Source organism: Salvelinus namaycush, chromosome 8, assembly GCF_016432855.1.
Source record: "Salvelinus namaycush isolate Seneca chromosome 8, SaNama_1.0, whole genome shotgun sequence".
NCBI lineage: Eukaryota > Metazoa > Chordata > Actinopteri > Salmoniformes > Salmonidae > Salvelinus > Salvelinus namaycush.
The window spans coordinates 17,072,823-17,090,870 of record NC_052314.1 but is presented as its reverse complement, the minus strand read 5'-3'; the positions used below and the strand labels follow the sequence as shown (position 1 = coordinate 17,090,870).

The window sequence follows — 18,048 nt, the reverse complement described above, 5'->3', positions numbered from 1 at the left end:
GTAAATGGAAAACCGAGAAAAATATCACTACAACATAAGTAACAAGACAGTGCAGGAGTGGAGAGAATCAGTGTCGAATCTGAGAGGAGCAAAAATAACTACAATATTTGTGCACAAATCTTACATTACATCAATGCTTGAAAGTTGCACATCTCAAGTTTGGATCTAGCACTTCTGGCTATAAAGAAGTTAGAAGAGTGAAGGATGCGATTTCTATTAGTGTATTAGTGTAGGGCATGGGGTAGGCAGTACACCTGGCCTGAAATGACCCCTCCAGGCTTGTTAAGCTGTGTACGACTTTATTTCTGTACTGATAATACTTTTATACTGCAGACACATCACTTTGACTGATGAGACATACATCTAAAAGTTCATATGAAAATATTGTTTTTTAAACAATGTCGGCAAAAAAAATCAAATAAGTACAAAAAAGATATCAAAATAAAATCGGCTCTAGTGTCCTACAGTAGGGGTGTCTAATAAACCTCATGAGGTCTACATAGAATATCTGAAAGAGATTTCCAAGCCTCTTAACCCACCCCAAAAAACATTCACATAGACAGACACAAACACACACAGCCACACTGACAGGCAAAAATAGACAGGCAAAATAGGTCTCCAGGATACCACAACAAAATGCCACAGCCCAAATTGACAGTGCTGCAGAATTTCATCTTTACAGAAGGAAAATAGGGAACTTGTCTTTAACGGTTCAAATGAAAGTTGTTACAAGAAAAGGTAGAGTAATAGAGGAAAGCAGGTTTGCAAGGGAATGTATTCGCCCCATGAAACACCTGACTCTACAGTTGGAGGGAAATGAGGCCCTGCTTGGAATGCCAGTGAAATATCTCCTATTTGAGCCCATAATGAGGCCTTCTGAAGTCACGAGAAGCAGGAGTTCACATTACCTGCCTCAGATTAAGGAACCCCATTTGAACAGCTTTCAGTCACATTTTGAGAAGCTAATGTTCCCCTTCCTCCTCTACTTTCGATTCACAATCATTTACAATGGCACCTTCGTCTACTCTATGCTTCTCCTAAACGGGGTCTTGGGGCACAGAAATACAAGGGAGAGGGGAGGAAAATGACTCTTGAAGACAATTGGTTCAGACACAAACAAATGGGAAAAAAGTTTGTTAAAGCTATCCAGCACCTGCTCAAAGTTACAGGATATGCATAAGATCTAAACTTTTTCAAAAAGGGTCCTAAGCTACCTGGCCCCTCTGAGCTGGGTAGAAGAGATTCATTGCATTCCATCAACGCCACTAATTTCTATCCTCCTTTGTGCCCTCACTCTCTTATTCAGAGTCTCTCGAGCTCATTTATCCTCTGTCATTCCTTCAATCCCAGTGTCCTCCTATACTCTCCCGCTCTGTAAATATAGAGTGGAGCCCGGCCTATTTTAGACAGCTGATCTGCAATTACATGGGATGATTTGGGTCATGATCTCACTGGAAGCTGAGAGTCACTGCAATTTGTCACGTCCTCTCTCTGTCCACACAGTGGAGGGCAGGGATGGGGTCAATGCCATCTCAATTCAGGAAGTGATTTGAATTTACAGCACAAGAACCAAAGAGACATAATTGAAAATACAGTCAGACATCCTTGATAAAGATGAGCAAAAAATACTGTATGAGCTATTGGATGCTATATATACACAGTACCAGCCAAAGGTTTGGACACACCTACTCATACCAGGGTTTTTCTTTGTTTTTTGTATTCTCTACATTGTAGAATAATAGTGAAGACATCAAAACTATGAAATAACACATAAGGAATTGAAATTATTGGCACATCTAAAGATTCTCAGAAATAAAATCAAACAAAATAAAACATTTGAATTTTAATGCAGATTTTAAGTTAATTTCAACGAATTCACTATTGTGGCCTTCCATGGCTTCCTGTTTTACTGGTAATGACGTAATACGCATGTAAAATCCTGTTGTCATCCATTACCATGGGAAAAGGCAAAGAGCTCACAAATGAAGTGACAAATGGTTGTTGACCTTCATAAAATCCGCCAATGGGGACAAAGAAAATAGCAACAAAAAAAGATACCACTTACCACTATTAGGGCAACAATTAAGATCAGTGATAAACTTGTCTGATAGAGGACGCACATCTTGTCCCCACGCAGTGAGTAAGATCGTTCAGGACGCAAAGAAATATCAACGGGCCAAAGTTGGAGAATTACAGAACTTGGTCGTATCTTTGGGTCACCAAGTCTCCAAATCTACAATTAGACGCTACCTCCATGCCAATAGGCTCTTTGGAAGGGTTGCCATAAAAAGTGACTTTATTGAGAGCAACCAACAAATGTAAAAGTTTGCTACACGCCATTGGCACTTGGATTGGAACCAGTACTATGGTCCGATGACATGAAAATAGAGCCCTTTGGCCACGCACACCAGTGGTGGGTTTGGCGTTGAAAGAAGGATGCATATGCAGAAAATAACCTCATACCTTCTGTAAATATGGTGGTGAATCTTTGATGTTATGGGGCTGTTTTGCTGCCACTGGTTCTGGGGCCCTTGTTAAGGTCAACGGCATCTACCAAGTACAAGGACATTTTAGCCAAAAATCTGGTTGCTTCTGCCAGGAAGCCGAAACGTGGATCTTCCAGCAAGACAATACAAGCACACATCAACATCCACAAAGAAATAGTTAATTGAACACAAAATCATAATTTTGCAATGGCCATCTCAGTCTCTGAACTTGAACCCCATTGAAAACCTGTGGTTTATATTGAAGAGGGCAGTCCATAAGCACAGTTGAAGGATATCAAGGATCTGGAAGGATTCTGTATGGAAGAATGGTCTAAGATCTCTCCTGATGCGTTCTCCAACTCATAAAACACCTTAGAAAAAGGCTCAGTGCAATTATCCTCGCAAGGAGAGGGTGCCGGGAGTATTGAAAACAGGGGTGCCAATAATTTTTACACCTCTTTTTGGAGCAATTGTATTAGTATAAAATATACATTTCCAAAACATGTTGAGCATAAAATATGTATTATTTATTTCATACTGTCTTTTTTGCTCATCTTTAACAAGGGTGCCAATAATGTTGGACCTGGCTGTACATGGCTCATTTCGATTCTTGCATTGAAATGTACATTTATTCCCTGAAATGAGTGCAGTAATGGAGTGGTCAGAGCCTGAACTCAAACACCTGAGTAACTGCGCTGACTGCACAACACATCTAGACCACTGATTTAATTAAAGAATCATTCTCCGCCTCAAACTTTACTGACACTGCACTATAGACCGGGCCTCTCCCTGCTTTTTACTGTGTGGCACCTGGACTGCTTTATAGACACAGTTGGACAGAATTACAAAAACATACAGCCTGGGATTTTACTTTGTGTGATTTTTTAAAGCATAGCTGATTCATCTGATGTGATATTCACATGCTGTGGTGTGACTAGGGCTGTCATTAATGTTGTCAGCCGGTTATTGTCATTACCATTACTTAACATAAACATGTTTAGCATCTCCAAGCTCCACTCACACAAGCAGCATACAAGCCTCTGATGCTCGCCTTTGGAACATCTACATTTAAAAAAGTAGAATAAATCAATTGAATATACGCCATCACAATAAATTCATTCTTTATTTTAGGCAGGTCTAAAGAAACTTGAAGGAAATGTATTTCAGAAGAACAGAATATGAGTTGGCCTACTGTATGTTATCTGGCTATGCTCCATGCCATAGACTGTTGGCTTGTTCATTTAGCTGACAATATATGCTTATAAGTCCCGTGACATTATTTTACATGATTCTATAGTAAGAAGAATATATTTGAACTTAGCTGAATAAAATATAATGGATATTTTTCCCATTCTGGAACAAGAGAGCGGCGCATATGAAGTGGCTATGTTAAACGTAAAAGTGATCATTTGAAACAGGTCCTAAATTCTAGATTTCTAGTTATTGGGCAACTTTACTTGTTAATGATACAAACCTTAGAATGCATTAGAAATCCAAACATATATGGGCTGTGTGATGCAGCTACAGGCTACTGATGATTTGAGAAAGTCGCAAAAAAAAGCTTGCACTACCATATTTACTGTACATGTGCAGTGATACTGGAGTGATGGAGGTAGATATGTATTGGGGTAAGGTGACTAGGGAGCAGGATATAAGATAAACAAAGTAGCAGCAGCTTGTATGTGAGTGGTTGTGCGGGTATGTAGAGTCAGTATAAATGTATGTGCATTATTATGTGTGAGTGAGCAGTTGATGGAGTGAGTGTGTGTGTGTGTGTGTTGGAGTGGCAGTGTGTGTGTGTGTGTGTGTAGGGCCCTGTGAGTGTGCATAGAGACAGTGCAAATACTGAAATAAAAAGGTCAATAAAAAGGTACAAGAATGCATAAGAGGAGATTAATGTGACTCGACAGTCATCTAGAATCTTACAGTAATACTGTCACCCCAACAGCCCTAGTTGTGACCTGACTGGTTCAGACTGGAGAGGCGGCCTTCCTACAGTCACAGCTGGGCCACGTGCTTCAACACTCTGCTTTCCTGGGATTGGATGGCCTGTCTTTCCACACCGAGGGTCATCCAGTTACTTTTTTTTCTCCAGCCACTGTCCTCTCAGTCTCTCATTCAGTGCCTCTACTCTGTTTCTCCTTCGCCAGTCCATCTACGCCCTTTCCTCAACTCTCATCATGCCAATATTATACTCTCACTCTCTGTCCTCTCTACCCAGTCTACACAAATGGAGCTGGCGGAGGTCCATCTGTGTCGTTCTCTACGTAGTTCAACGTACATTTGTGCGGTTGAATTTTTGGAACACAATGCAAATGGACCTACGCCAGCTCTGTTTGCGTAGACTGTGTAGAGCCCTTCATTCAACTTCTCTCAGTGTCTTCTTCCCTCACTGTGTAGTGTGTGGACTAGGGCCCTTCTCCCAGCCCCACAGTCTACTCTGCTCTGTCCTCCCTGGCAGGCTAGACTGACTAATGTGGAAGGTATGTGCTGAGCATACAACTTCTGCATTTGGATCGGGAATTCTAATTCACACTAGAAACACCCGACTTCCCCAATCAGTCACACCAAATCCAGCTACCCATTGCTTTCTAATCCCCTTTCTCTCGTTCTCATCATTAACGCATTCTGAGCACCAAGTAGTGCGGATGGAGGGCAGTTAAATCTGGTCTGGGGAATAGTCTGACTTTTCCTAGATCAAACAAATAGACCAGACAACACATTTTGATTATACATCTGGGAGCTATAGATATTTGTAGACCCATGGTATAAAAAGTTTAAGAAACTATTTAAGGTACTCTTCTCCATTCCATTTAACCTAATAGTATCAAATCCTTAAAATGTAGTGCTTATGGTCATTGGTTGCGAAATTTATGTTGCAATACTTCACTAAACAAACTCATCTAAGTGTGTTTGTCCACCTATTCTACTCTGTTTATTGAAATGCCTTCAGATTCCATAACATAACTGCCCTGGGAGCACTATTCCCTCTGCTGTCATCAGTACATTTCTCCGTGAGAGGAAACAGTTGGAGATCTCATGACAATGCCTTTTCCCAACCAATCTGGATGAGAATCCTGAATCCCTGGAGACAGCTTCATCATTTCCTTCACAGGCCTCTCAACCACTAGAAACTCCAGGGCAGTCAGGTCAAAGAACATGGGAACATATTTTATTGAGTCAAATCTCTTTCCCAACATTTTTCCAGTACTATCCTATTTAACACGGATAGAAAAGCTTTCTTACCGATGGCACTAAGATTCAAATATAATTGTATTGGCTGCATACACATATTTTGCAAATGTTATCACAGGTGCAGTGAAATGCTTATTTTTCTATCTTCAACAGTGCAGTAATACCTAACAATACACACAAATCAAGAAATATCAGAACGAGCAATGTCAGAGACCAGAATATAAATATATACACTGACTGTACAAAACATTAAGAACACCTTCCTAATATTGAGTTGCACCACTATTTGCCCTCAGAACAGCCTAAATTTGTCAGGGCATGGACTCTGCAAGTCGTCGAAAGCGCTCCACAGGGATGCTGGCCCATGTTGACGCCAATTCTTCCCACAGTTGTGTCAAATTGGTAGCATGTTCTTTGGGTGGTGGACCATTCTTGATACACACGGGACACTGTTGAGCGGGAAACACCCAGCAGCATTGCAATTCTTGACACACTCAAACCAAACCAATGCGCCTGGCACCTACTACCATACCCCGTTCAAAGGCACTTAAATATTTTGTCTTGCCCATTCACCCTCTGAATGGCACACATACACAATCCATGTCTCACTTGTCTCAAGGCTTAAAAATCATTCTTTAACCGGTCTCCTCCCCTTCATCTACACTGATTGAAGTGGATTTAACAAGTGACATCAATAAGGGATCATAGCTTCACCTGGTTAGTCTGTCATGGAAAGAGCAGGTGACCTTAATGTTTTGTATATTCAGTATACATGGACATACATTCCTAATAAAAATAAACTTGTGCTTGAGGGCTACCGTGTGCATGGCTGTCGTTACTGTACAGCTGGAAATGTTTTAGACAGTATGACATGAAATCTGTCTCCACACACAGCCATTCAATTCAAAATCCTATTGGTAGGAATGCTCACACCTTGCAGCCGATTGAAAACAGAATGGAAATGCTGACAAACTCAAGGCTTATTGAAACCTGTATCTGGTTTTGTCAACTCAATGTATATATGTATATAATGGTGTGAATAGATAGTAAGGACAGTATATGAATAGAAAAGGTGTGTACAGCAGTAGTTACAGTGCTGTGAAAAAGTTTGCGCCCCCTTTCTAATTTTCTCTACTTTTGCATATTGTTTTTAACAGACTGTAATCAGATCTTCAACCAAAATCTAATATTAGATAAAGGGAACAAATAATACAACAATTACATCCTTATTTCACAAAGTCATGTAACACTCAACACCTGTGTGAAAAAGTAATTGCCTCTTTACACTCAATAACATGTTGTGCCACCTTCAGCTGCAATGACTGCAACCAAACACTTCCTGTACTTATTGATCAGTTTCTCAAGTCGCTGTGGAGGAATTTTGGCCCACTCTTCCATACAGAACTGCTTTAACTCAGCGACATTTGTGGGTTTTCAAGCATGACCTGCTCGTTTCAATTCCTGCCACAACATCTCAATTGGGATTAGGTCTGGACTTTGACTAGGCCATTCCAAAACTTCAAATGTGTTGCTTTTTGGCCAAATGGGATGTCAGAGACTGATCAGTGTACTGGGTGGAGGCCGGCTAGTGGTGACTATTTAACAGTCTGACGGCCTGGCGAAATAAGCTGTTTTTCAGTCTCTCGGTCCCAGCTTTGAAGCACCTTTACTGTCTCTGCCTTCTAGATGGTAGCGGGGTGAACAGGCCGTGGTTCGGGTGGCTGTGACACCGGGTGTTGTAGATGACCTGGAGGCCAGGCAGTGTGCCGCCGTTGATGGGTTGGGCAGACCGCACCAACCTCTGGAGAGCCCTGCGGTTACGGCTCATGCAACTGCCGTAACAGGTGGTGGTACAACCCGACAGGATGCTCTCAATGGTACACCTGTAGAAGTTTGTGAGGGTCTTAGGGGCCAACCCGAATTTCTTCATCCTCCTGAGGTTGAAGAGGAGCTGTTGCGCCTTCTTCACCACACTGTCGGTGTGAATGGACCATTTCAGGTTGTCAGTGATGTGCACGCTGAGGATTTTCAAGCTTTTCAACCTCTCCACTGCAGCCCTGTCAATGTGGATGGGGGCGTGCTCTCTCTGCTGTCTCCTGAAGTCCACGATCAGCTCCTTCGTTTGGTTGATGTTGAGGAAAGAGGTTATTTTCCTGGCACCACTCCACCAGGGCCTTCACCTCTTCCCTGTAGGCTGTCTCATCGCTGTTGGTATTCAGGCCTACCACTGTGGTGTCATCAGAAAACTTGATGATTGAGTTGGAGAAAAGACACAGCATTTCCTTTGCTGTCTTGCACTCATTTGCTCAGAAGTGCCAGAGATACTTTGATTTGCATTGCTGTGCCATTGAGTTTGAGTGAAGAAAAAAAACATGAGAAATCTCCTCAGGTTCCATTCTAAACCAGCTGATTCCTTCTTGTGTCCCTCTGTAACTGTGCCAAGCCCCTGGGGGTCCAGTAGTATGTATGTGGAGACCTAACTGAGTCACACTCACTCATAGCCTCTCAGCTCTGGAGAGAGTGTGTGGTGAGTGTAACCTCTGCCTTGCTGGGGGGGGGGGTTAGCAATCATATGTTGCTCAGAATACACTTTATTCATAAGAAACAGTACAAAGCTATACATATGGACTGAAGCACAGAGTACAGCTGAAAATGTAGACTATGTTATTCTGCTCTGCTGGTCTCTCTGTAGTGCTACCTATGAAAACTTCAGACAGGGAGAGGTTAACCCCAGCCAACACCCAATGTCTATTTGTGCTGAGTGTAGGTTTACAGACAGAAGAGAGGGAGGGAGAGAAAGAGGGTAAGAGGGTTTGAGAGGGGTGGGAGTGAGGAGCCTATATTGAATGTCAAACTCAAGCCTAAACTAGGGTAGATATTTGAGTATCCCAAAAAATTGGTAACTACAGATTACTTACCGGTACTAGCTGCTGAGGCCATCTAGGACATAAACATGAGAGAAAGCTCTCTGAAGCATAGAGTCTTATTGTCTGAGGAACATCTAATTCCACAGTGAAATCCTAGCATGGGTTGTAAAGCAGGGGGCTTGTGAGGACTCCAACTAGTGACTTTGAAACTGCCTCTTTGTCATGGGGCAATTCCACAATAATGGAATTATGCTGAGCCAAACAAAAAACACTGATTTCAAAGTTTAAAAAACCATATATGCGACCACGTTTTTCAAAAACAGTATTTGCACCGAATTAAAGGGATACTTCAGGATTTAGGCAATGAAGTTCTTTATCTACTTCCCCAAAGATTTATGTATACCATGTGTCTGCATGCAGTTTGAAGAAAGTTGCTAAGTAGCGTTAGCGCAATGACTAGAAGTCTATGGTAGCTGCTAGTAGATAGCGCAATGACTGGAAGTCTATGGCAGCTGCTAGTAGATAGCGCAATGACTGGAAGTCTATGGTAACACTAGTTAGAGGTAGTTTTGCAAGCTAATGCTAACTTCCTTCATACTGGATGCAAAGACATAAAAATGGTGTCCATGAATTCAGCTGACTCTGGAGAAGTAGATCAAGGGCTTAATTTCCAAAATCGCGAAGTATTCCTTTTAGATTCAAAGATGTCTGCAGAAAGAATGGGATGTCAGCTATGACATGACACCTTGAGGTTTAAATAATCTATTTTGGTTATTGAACTACAGTAACAGAATTCAATCATGGATCCCTGATCTGTACTACACAGAAATGCATAATTATGGATATGAATGTCATTCTCTTCATGGTGCTGTATCCTAAACAGGTTCATAAAAGGTAGAAATACGCAACATAATCCTTTGCATATATGGCTATTATTGTAATGAGCTCTGCCCACAAACAAGCCCAAATTTGGTTGTTTCGGACCAAATCTCAACCAATCATAGACATCTTTGTATCACAGTACATCAGTACATCACAGTACATCACAGTAAAGTAGAGGTCAGTACAGTTCAGTAGAGTTCATTATTCTGTACTAATCTCCAGTGTGCTCTACAGTACTATACTCAACTGTACTGTGATGACCAAACTTGTGAAATAGACGTCTATGATTGGTTCACGTCCACGTTTGGGCCAAATCAAGGCTGTTCCGGACCGGACCAAAAAACGACGTCTGTGGATGTTGAAATCAAATCACCTACTTTTCAACATCCATGGATGTCCGGTGTTGGTCAGTGCTCAGTTGGTAGGAATGCTGGTTACAGCAAATGGAAAGAGAGGGGGCTCATGCTGGGTAGGTGTCAGTAAGAGAGGAGAGGTAACATTAACTGGAGAGAGAGAGAGAAGAGAGAGGAGAGAAGAGAGAGAAAGAAGAGAGAGAGAGAAAGAAGAGAGAGGAGAATGAGAGAAGTTGAGAGAAGAGAGAGATGAGGAGGAGAGAAGAGAGAGAAGAGAGAGGAGAATGAGAGAAGTTGAGAGAAGAGAGAGATGAGGAGGAGAGAAGAGAGAGAAGAGAGAGGAGAGAGAGATGAGGAGGAGAGAAGAGAGAGAAGAGGAGGAGAGAAGAGAGAGAAGAGAGAGATGAGGAGGAGAGAAGAGAGAGAAGAGAGAGATGAGGAGGAGAGAATAGAGAGAAGAGAGAGATGAGGAGGAGAGAAGAGAGAAGAGAGAGATGAGGAGGAGAGAAGAGAGAGAAGAGAGAGAAGAGAGAGGAGAATGAGAGAAGAGAGAGATGAGGAGGAGAGAAGAGAGAGAAGAGAGAGATGAGGAGGAGAGAAGAGAGAGGAGAGAGAGATGAGGAGGAGAGAAGAGAGAGATGAGGAGGAGAGAAGAGAGAGATGAGAGAGATGAGGAGGAGAGAAGAGAGAGATGAGGAGGAGAGAAGAGAGAGATGAGAGGAGGAGAGAAGAGAGAGATGAGGACGAGAAGAGAGAGATGAGAGAGATGATGAGAGAAGAGAGAGAAAGAAGAGAGAGAGAGATGAGGAGGAGAGAAGAGAGAGATGAGGAGAGAAGAGAGAGATGAGGAGGAGAGAAGAGAGAGATGAGGAGGAGAGATGAGAGAGATGAGGAGGAGAGAAGAGAGAGATGAGGAGGAGAGAAGAGAGAGATGAGAGAGATGAGGAGGAGAGAAGAGAGAGATGAGAGAGATGAGGAGAGAAGAGAGAGATGAGAGAGATGAGGAGAGAAGAGAGAGAAAGAAGAGAGAGAGAGATGAGGAGGAGAGATGAGGAGGAGAGAAGAGAGAGATGAGGAGGAGAGAAGAGAGAGATGAGGAGGAGAGAAGAGAGAGATGAGGAGGAGAGAAGAGAGAGATGAGAGGGATGAGGAGGAGAGAAGAGAGAGATGAGGAGGAGAGAAGAGAGAGAGCGGATGGGGTTGTCCAGACAGTTTTCACTCTGGTTTTGACCACGAAACGACAGAAAGAGAAAGACAACCATTATAAACTGAACATAAACAGTATGCCAGTGGAAGGGAGGACAGTAGCAGGTTACCCAACTGTGGTTTGTGACTACTATCATTTCCCATTGTAGCCAATTCAATTGCAGTAATTCCGTTAATGATTTTTCAGTCATTCTTACTGATTTGGTAACAGAATTGAGTTTGAGTCGCTTAATAACTCATAAACAAATATTGATATCAGTAAAAACACTATAACAAATTGGTAGGTCTACCTTTACTTGTTACTTCTGTGAACTTTCATAATCATCCCTAATCATGAGGGAGAGACTTTTAAAAATATCTTAAAGATATGTGGGTTTTTGGTAATGGAATTACAAGGCACAAGGCAATGTTTCATAAATTTACAGAAGGAAAATAAATTCTCCAAAACGAAATAGAAGTGTTGACATTAGTTGGCAGGGGTCTTTCTTCAACACTATTGTGTTTTGATGTATTTCTAATACCTTTGAAGACTTTTTCTTGAAGATGTTTTCTAAGACTCCTTTTCCATCTGTTTGACCAGAAATCAAAGCAATTACAATTGTTTTACATGGAAAATGGTTGAAAAATGTATCTATGCCTTCATTTGCCAAAAATATAGACTCTTAGCTTTCATTTGACACCCAATTTGATATGCTCCATTGAACTTCATATGCTGGTGCTCATGGGTCCTTTAACAATGGAAATGACCCATGGTTAATAATCACACACCTCACCTGCCACACCAGCTTTTGATAGTTTGACATGGGCAAAGCACTGGGCAGGATAAGTATTTACCAGTTATATTACTCTGTGATTATATCTACAGAGCTTAGTGTAATGTCATTTAAATGTAATAGCCTACATCAGAGGTTAACCCTGGGGAATGTGGTTCTGACTTGTTGCATAACCATTGCAATACGACTAATTCACACTTCACAGTAACCTTCTAATAATTAAACTACAGACCACATCACTGCACCCTCCCTTTATATCAACTTCCCCATGGTAGAGATTCAGTTGTATTTTTACTTCTAGCAATTTATGTCCTTCGGGCAAGCCAGCAAAAACATTGTTCTCATACTATTGCTACGGGCTTGGGCAGTGGAGTGCATTTCAATCCATTTTTGAGGTGGAACAAAAGCCACACCATAACTAGTGTATCCTGTGCCTAAAAACACTATTTTTTGCGAAGATCAGGAGCATGGATTTGACTTACTTCTCCTTTCTTTGGAGGGTGCAAGAAGTGAGGTGGATCATCTAAATTTGACCGTGAGAATTTAAGCCGAGACTCGTGACATGGTGGGCTTTAGAGTTCATTAGGGGGGCCAGCCAGACTCTCACTATGCAGCAGTCGGTGTGATGTACTCACTGCTGGAATCTCATGGTGGAATGGATCATATCCTGAAAGCCTGGGGATGCTGCCCTGAAGCAGGTCCCAACAGGCATTACCCATTCTGCTCTCCTCTTCTCTCACACCACACTGAACAACAACAATGTAGGAATGTGCTGCTAAAGGCCAGACCATTACGCAATCAGTCTGCCAAGTGTAAGTGCAGTTATCAGTTATCATACACCCCCTGTGTAACAACACCCCCACATTGGAGCCTTGACAGATGGAGAACCTAACTCTAAGCAGTGTTTCCCAACTCCCGTCGTCAAGTACTGCCAATAGTATATATTTTTATTGTAGCCCTGGACGAAAAAACCTGAATCAACCACTAAATTAGTTGAATCAGGTGTTTGTCCGGGGCTACAATAAAAATGTGTACAGTTGTGGGTACTTGAGGACCGGAGTTGGGAAACCCATCTCTAGGGAGTAGGGACTGATTGGCCTGCTTGACATGTATGGGGAATGTGCTACACAATAATAGAAAAGTCAGAGAGGATGATTGGACAACAATATACAGTACCAGTCAAAAGTTTGGACACACCTACTCATTCAAGGGTTTTTCTTTATTTTTACTATTTTCTACATTGTAGAATAATAGTGAAGACATTAAAAACTATGACATAACACATATGGAATCATGTAGTAACCCAAAAAAAGTTAAACAAATCAAAACATATTTAATATTTGAGATTCTTCAAATAGCCACCCTTTGCCTTGATGACAGCTTTGCACACTCTTGGCATTCTCTCAACCAGCTTCACCTGTAATGCTTTTCCAACAGTCTTGAAGGACTTCCCACATATGCTGAGCATTTGTTGGCTGCTTTTCCTTCACTCTGCGGTCCAATTCATCCCAAACCATCTCAATTCAGGCTCCCGAGTGGCGCAGCGGTCTAAGGCACTGCATCTCAGTGCTAGGGGCGTCACTACAGACACCATGGTTTGAATCCAGGCTGTATCACAACCGGCCATGATTGGGAGTCCCATAGGGCACCGCACAATTGGCCCAGCGTCGTCTGGGTTTGGCCGGTGTAGGCCATCATTGTAAATAAGAATTTGCCTAGTTACATTTTTTATTTTTTATTGGGTAGAGGTTGGGTGATTGTGGAGGCCAGGTCATTGACTCTCCTTCTTGGTCAAATAACCCTTACACAGCCTGGAGGTGTGTTGGGTCATTGTCCTGTTGAAAAACAAATGATGGTCCCACTAAGCCCAAGCCAGATGGCGTATCGTTGCAGAATGCTGTGTTAGCCATGCTGGTTAAGTGTACCTTGAATTCTAAATAAATCACAGTGTCACCAGCAAAGCTTCCCCATACCATCACACCTCCTACTCCATGCTTCATGGTGGGAAGCACACATACAGAGATCATCCGTTCACCTACTCTGCGTCTCACAAAGACACGGCGGTTGGAACCAAAAATCTCACATTTGGACTGATTAGACCAAAGGACAGATTTTCACCAGTCTAATGTCCATTGCTTGTGTTTCTTGGCCCAAGCAAGTCTCTTCTTATTGGTGTCCTTTAGTAGTGGTTTCTTTGCAGCAATTCAACCATGAAGGCCTGATTCACGCAGTCTCCTCTTAACAGTTAATGTTGAGATGTGTCTGTTACATGAACTGTGTGAATTTATTTGGGCTGCAATCTGAGGTGCAGTTAACTCTAATGAACTTATCCACTGCAGCAGAGGTAACTCTGGGTCTTCCTTTCCAGTGGCGGTCCTCATGAGAGCCAGTTTCATCATAGCGCTTGATGGTTTTTGAGACTGCATTTGAAGTTCTTGAAATGTTCACGATTAACTGACCTTCATGTCCTAAAGTAATGATGGACTGTCGTTTCTCTTTGTTTATTTTAGCTGTTCTTGCCATAATATGGACTTGGTCTTTTACTAAATAGAGCTATCTTCTGAACCACCCCTACCTTGTCACAACACAACTGATTGGTTCAAATGCATTAAGGAAAAGAAAATCCATAAATTAACTTTTAACAAGGCACACCTGTTAATTGAAATGCATTCCAGGTGACTACCTCATGAAGGTGGTTGAGAGAATGCCAAGTGTGCAAAGCTGTCACCAAGGCAAAGGGTGGCTACTTTGAAGTATCTCAAATATAAAATATATAAAACACATTTTTTTGGTTAATACATGATTCCATGTGTTATTTCATAGCTTTGATTTATTCACTATTACTCTACAATGTAGAAAATAGTCGAAATAAAGAAAAACACTTGAATAAGTAGGTGTGTCCAAACTTTTGACCGGTACTGTATGTATTGCTATAGCTTCACCTCAATCCATTGTCCACTTGTACATTTGCACTGCCCTATCATTTATATTCATTGATTCATTGACAGTCTGCACTTTAAATGCCCAGCCATAGTTCATATTGAACTAACTCAGTATTGAAGTAGCTGGTCTGTCATGCACATTTGCAAGCAAGATCCTTGAACATGCATTGAATGTGGAAAAGAGGCATTTTCTTCAAAAGATTTTGGAAGGCCAAATAGAGGAAAATAGGGATAAGGGGGCAGACATATGCATATTACATTTCCATAAACAAATATTGAGTTTACTGAAACTCAGTACAAAAAGTAAAGGCCCATGATGCGAATGAGCTTTTCCTATTTTCCCATGGTGCAATTTAATATCGCATCATGTCATCTGGACAAATGTGCATGTTTGGAAGTGGTGATGGTCTGGAGCAGACAGGCTGGCATTAAAAACAAGCTACTCCCATCTTATTGTCTACTACGGTGTTATAATCAGTATGAACTGGAGAAAGTGTTAACACAAAAACTTAAATCTGACTCTTTCACAGTCCGTCAGCTTTATAATAATTGTCTCTAGGGCGCACATATTTGAACTTTCTATTTTTTTTATGAAGAGTAGGCCGACAGTTCGACTCAACTATGTAATCAAGTGACTAAATCAGTTAAATCTACAGTAAAGACGTTGTCATTTGCAACATAAATTAACCACGAGGAGGAGTGTTATGTTGGTAACAATCTGGATACCTTTTCCATTTCATGTCCAATGGTTTTTCATCAGTCTAAAATTAAAATCAATGTTACCGAGGCATGGACGCGGTAGTCCCAATGACTGTATGTGAATAGATCTGCTTACGTAGCCTGCCTAGTATATAAATAATCCTGTCTTTGTTCAAGCGCAGTGTGAAATTGATACACTGTAGCTACTGTACTTACCCACTAACACGCACAGCACGTCCACGAAGACATACAGCTTCTTTTTTCGAAAATCCTTCATTTTTCCTTCTGTAGTTGATTAAAAACTTGTTTCAAAACTTACTTTACGAGTGCCGTATGCAAACTGCCAACCTGTATCGCGAGTTCTTCCGGAAGGCTACTTCCCTACCTGCCCACAAATGCTGTTACCTAGGTGGGCCTATGCAATTTTGAAATCCCAAAAATGTCTTCCGAACTCAGACTCTAATCATCTCAACCGGCCACAGTGTTAAAACTATTACGCCCTTTGCCCGCATATTTTGGTTACGGACTGTAAAAGAAAACGTTTTTATATTAGTTGAGGCGTCTGACAAACCAACGCAACCCTCTCCGTTCACCACGCCACTGACCCCTCCTTCCCACTTCCTTACAGTATTTCATGCGGCGTTCAAAACAACTGGGAACTCGGAAATAGTTACTTAAATGTGCGAAGATTGAAAGGTAAGAATTGACACTAGCCAGGTTTCCAGCCAACCTTTTAATAGATATAAAGTACATGTCGGATAAAAATAGTCACGATGGTAATAGCAAATCAGTCAACTTTCCAAATGTTGACAAAACAACATATGCTAGAAAAGGTGTGATTTGTTTGCGTCGGTAAAATAAATTATTCGAGAAATGGTGGTGGAAACGACTTTATGCGCAAATATTGATAGCCTATAGGCCTAATAACCATCATATCGTAGTAAATTTGAGGTGACGCGATGACGTATGGTCTTCCAACTATGACTCGGGAAAGCATGCAGTTTAGAAGGCTGCAGCTGAAATAAATTATGAACTTTACAGGGTGGTGAAAGTACACTGTGATGAGTTTAATGCTCCATTCCAATAAATATGGAGGATCTAATTCTGGTGACATGATCAATGCTTAATTGGCTCCAGTTTGAGAAATAAAAATGATCCCGCTCTTATCCATAATATCATAATGTAGGCTATACCAGCACTGTATCTTCGAGCTGTTGGCTAGAGCTCACTGCCAAGACCAGACGGGGCACATTTGCTATATAATGCAACAGTTTGAGACAAAACCATTGGTAGAGTTGAAAACGCATGGAAACCCATTTAAAATGGATCGGACACTTTTTTTCAATTTTCGCCTAAAATGCCATACCAAAATCTAACTGCCTGTAGCTCAAGACCTGAAGCAAGGATATGCATATTCTTGATACCATTTGAAAGGAAACACTTTGAAGTTTGTGGAAATGTGAAATTAATGTAGGAGAATATAACACATTTGATCTGGTAAAAGATAATATAACGAAAAAAACATGCGTTTTCTATTTTTTTTTTTTTTCATCATCTTTGAAATGCAAGAGAAAGGCCATTATTACACTTAGGACTCTAGGCGCAATTTAGATTTTGGCCACTAGGTGGCAGCAGTGTGTGTACAACGTTTTAGATTGATCCAATGAACCATTGCATTACTATTCAAAATGTTGTATAATGTGTCGAATTGGTCAATTGATACTTTTTCAAGTACATAACTATAGAGAACATACAAAAATGATATGATAATACAACATTTAAGTTTACACACTCCCAGGAATGTCATAAATGATGGATAATTAGCTTCCCTACAGAAAAGACACCAACCTTCACACATCTAGATGGGGTGAGGGGGGCCAGACACAGCAGGGATTCAAACTGTAGAACCCAGTTCCTACATTTGAATATAAAAATAGATTTTATCAAACAAAACTATGCTACATTTTATCTCTGGGACCATCAGGATGACAAATCAGAGCAAGATTACAAAAATGTAAGTATATTATTTACCTTCAGAGGTGAATATATCAAACCAGTTGCTGTGATAAAAGTTCTTTGTTGTTGTGCACTCTCCTCAAACAATAGCATGGTCTTTTTTTACTGTAATAGCTACTGTAAATTGGACAGTGCAGTTAGATTAACAATAATTGAAGCTTTCTGCCCATATAAGACATGTCTATGTCCTGGGAAATGTTCTTGTTATTTACGTCATGCTAATCACATAAGCGCACGTTTGCTCAACCATCCCGTGGGGGGGGGGACCGATCCCGTAGAGGTTAAAGGAAAACTCCACACAAAAACTCTTGTAATATTCATTTCATTTTTCCATTGTTGATATAGTCTCAAAATGTTTTGCATCTCAGCAATGAAGTTTTCAAGATATGTAACTTTCAAAATACAGAAATACAGCCTCTATGGCTGTATTCTGTATTTTGAAAGTTAGCAGATAAGTTTTGGGGTGGAATTTTCCTTTAACTTATATATTTTTATTTGGTATATGGGAATTTAACAGCAAAAAGTAATTTTTGTGCACTACGTCATCATGCACAGCCATTTATTCACAACAAGTCAACTTGATGGAAACATCTCTTGTGGGAAAATGCATATATTGTTGTTATGCGGAT

General features: G+C 41.1%; 1 protein-coding gene across 1 annotated transcript in view; it reads right to left on the bottom strand.

Moving 5' to 3' along the window:
* LOC120051805 (phospholipid phosphatase 2-like) overlaps nt 1-15,991 on the bottom strand; it is a 31,435-nt gene extending 15,444 nt beyond the window's left edge. The window contains exon 1 of the mRNA XM_038998691.1: nt 15,620-15,991. Coding sequence (XP_038854619.1) covers nt 15,620-15,680 — 61 coding nt within the window. The 5' untranslated portion in view covers nt 15,681-15,991. The remainder of the gene's footprint in view (nt 1-15,619) is intronic.
* Between the last annotated feature and the right edge of the window lie 2,057 nt (nt 15,992-18,048).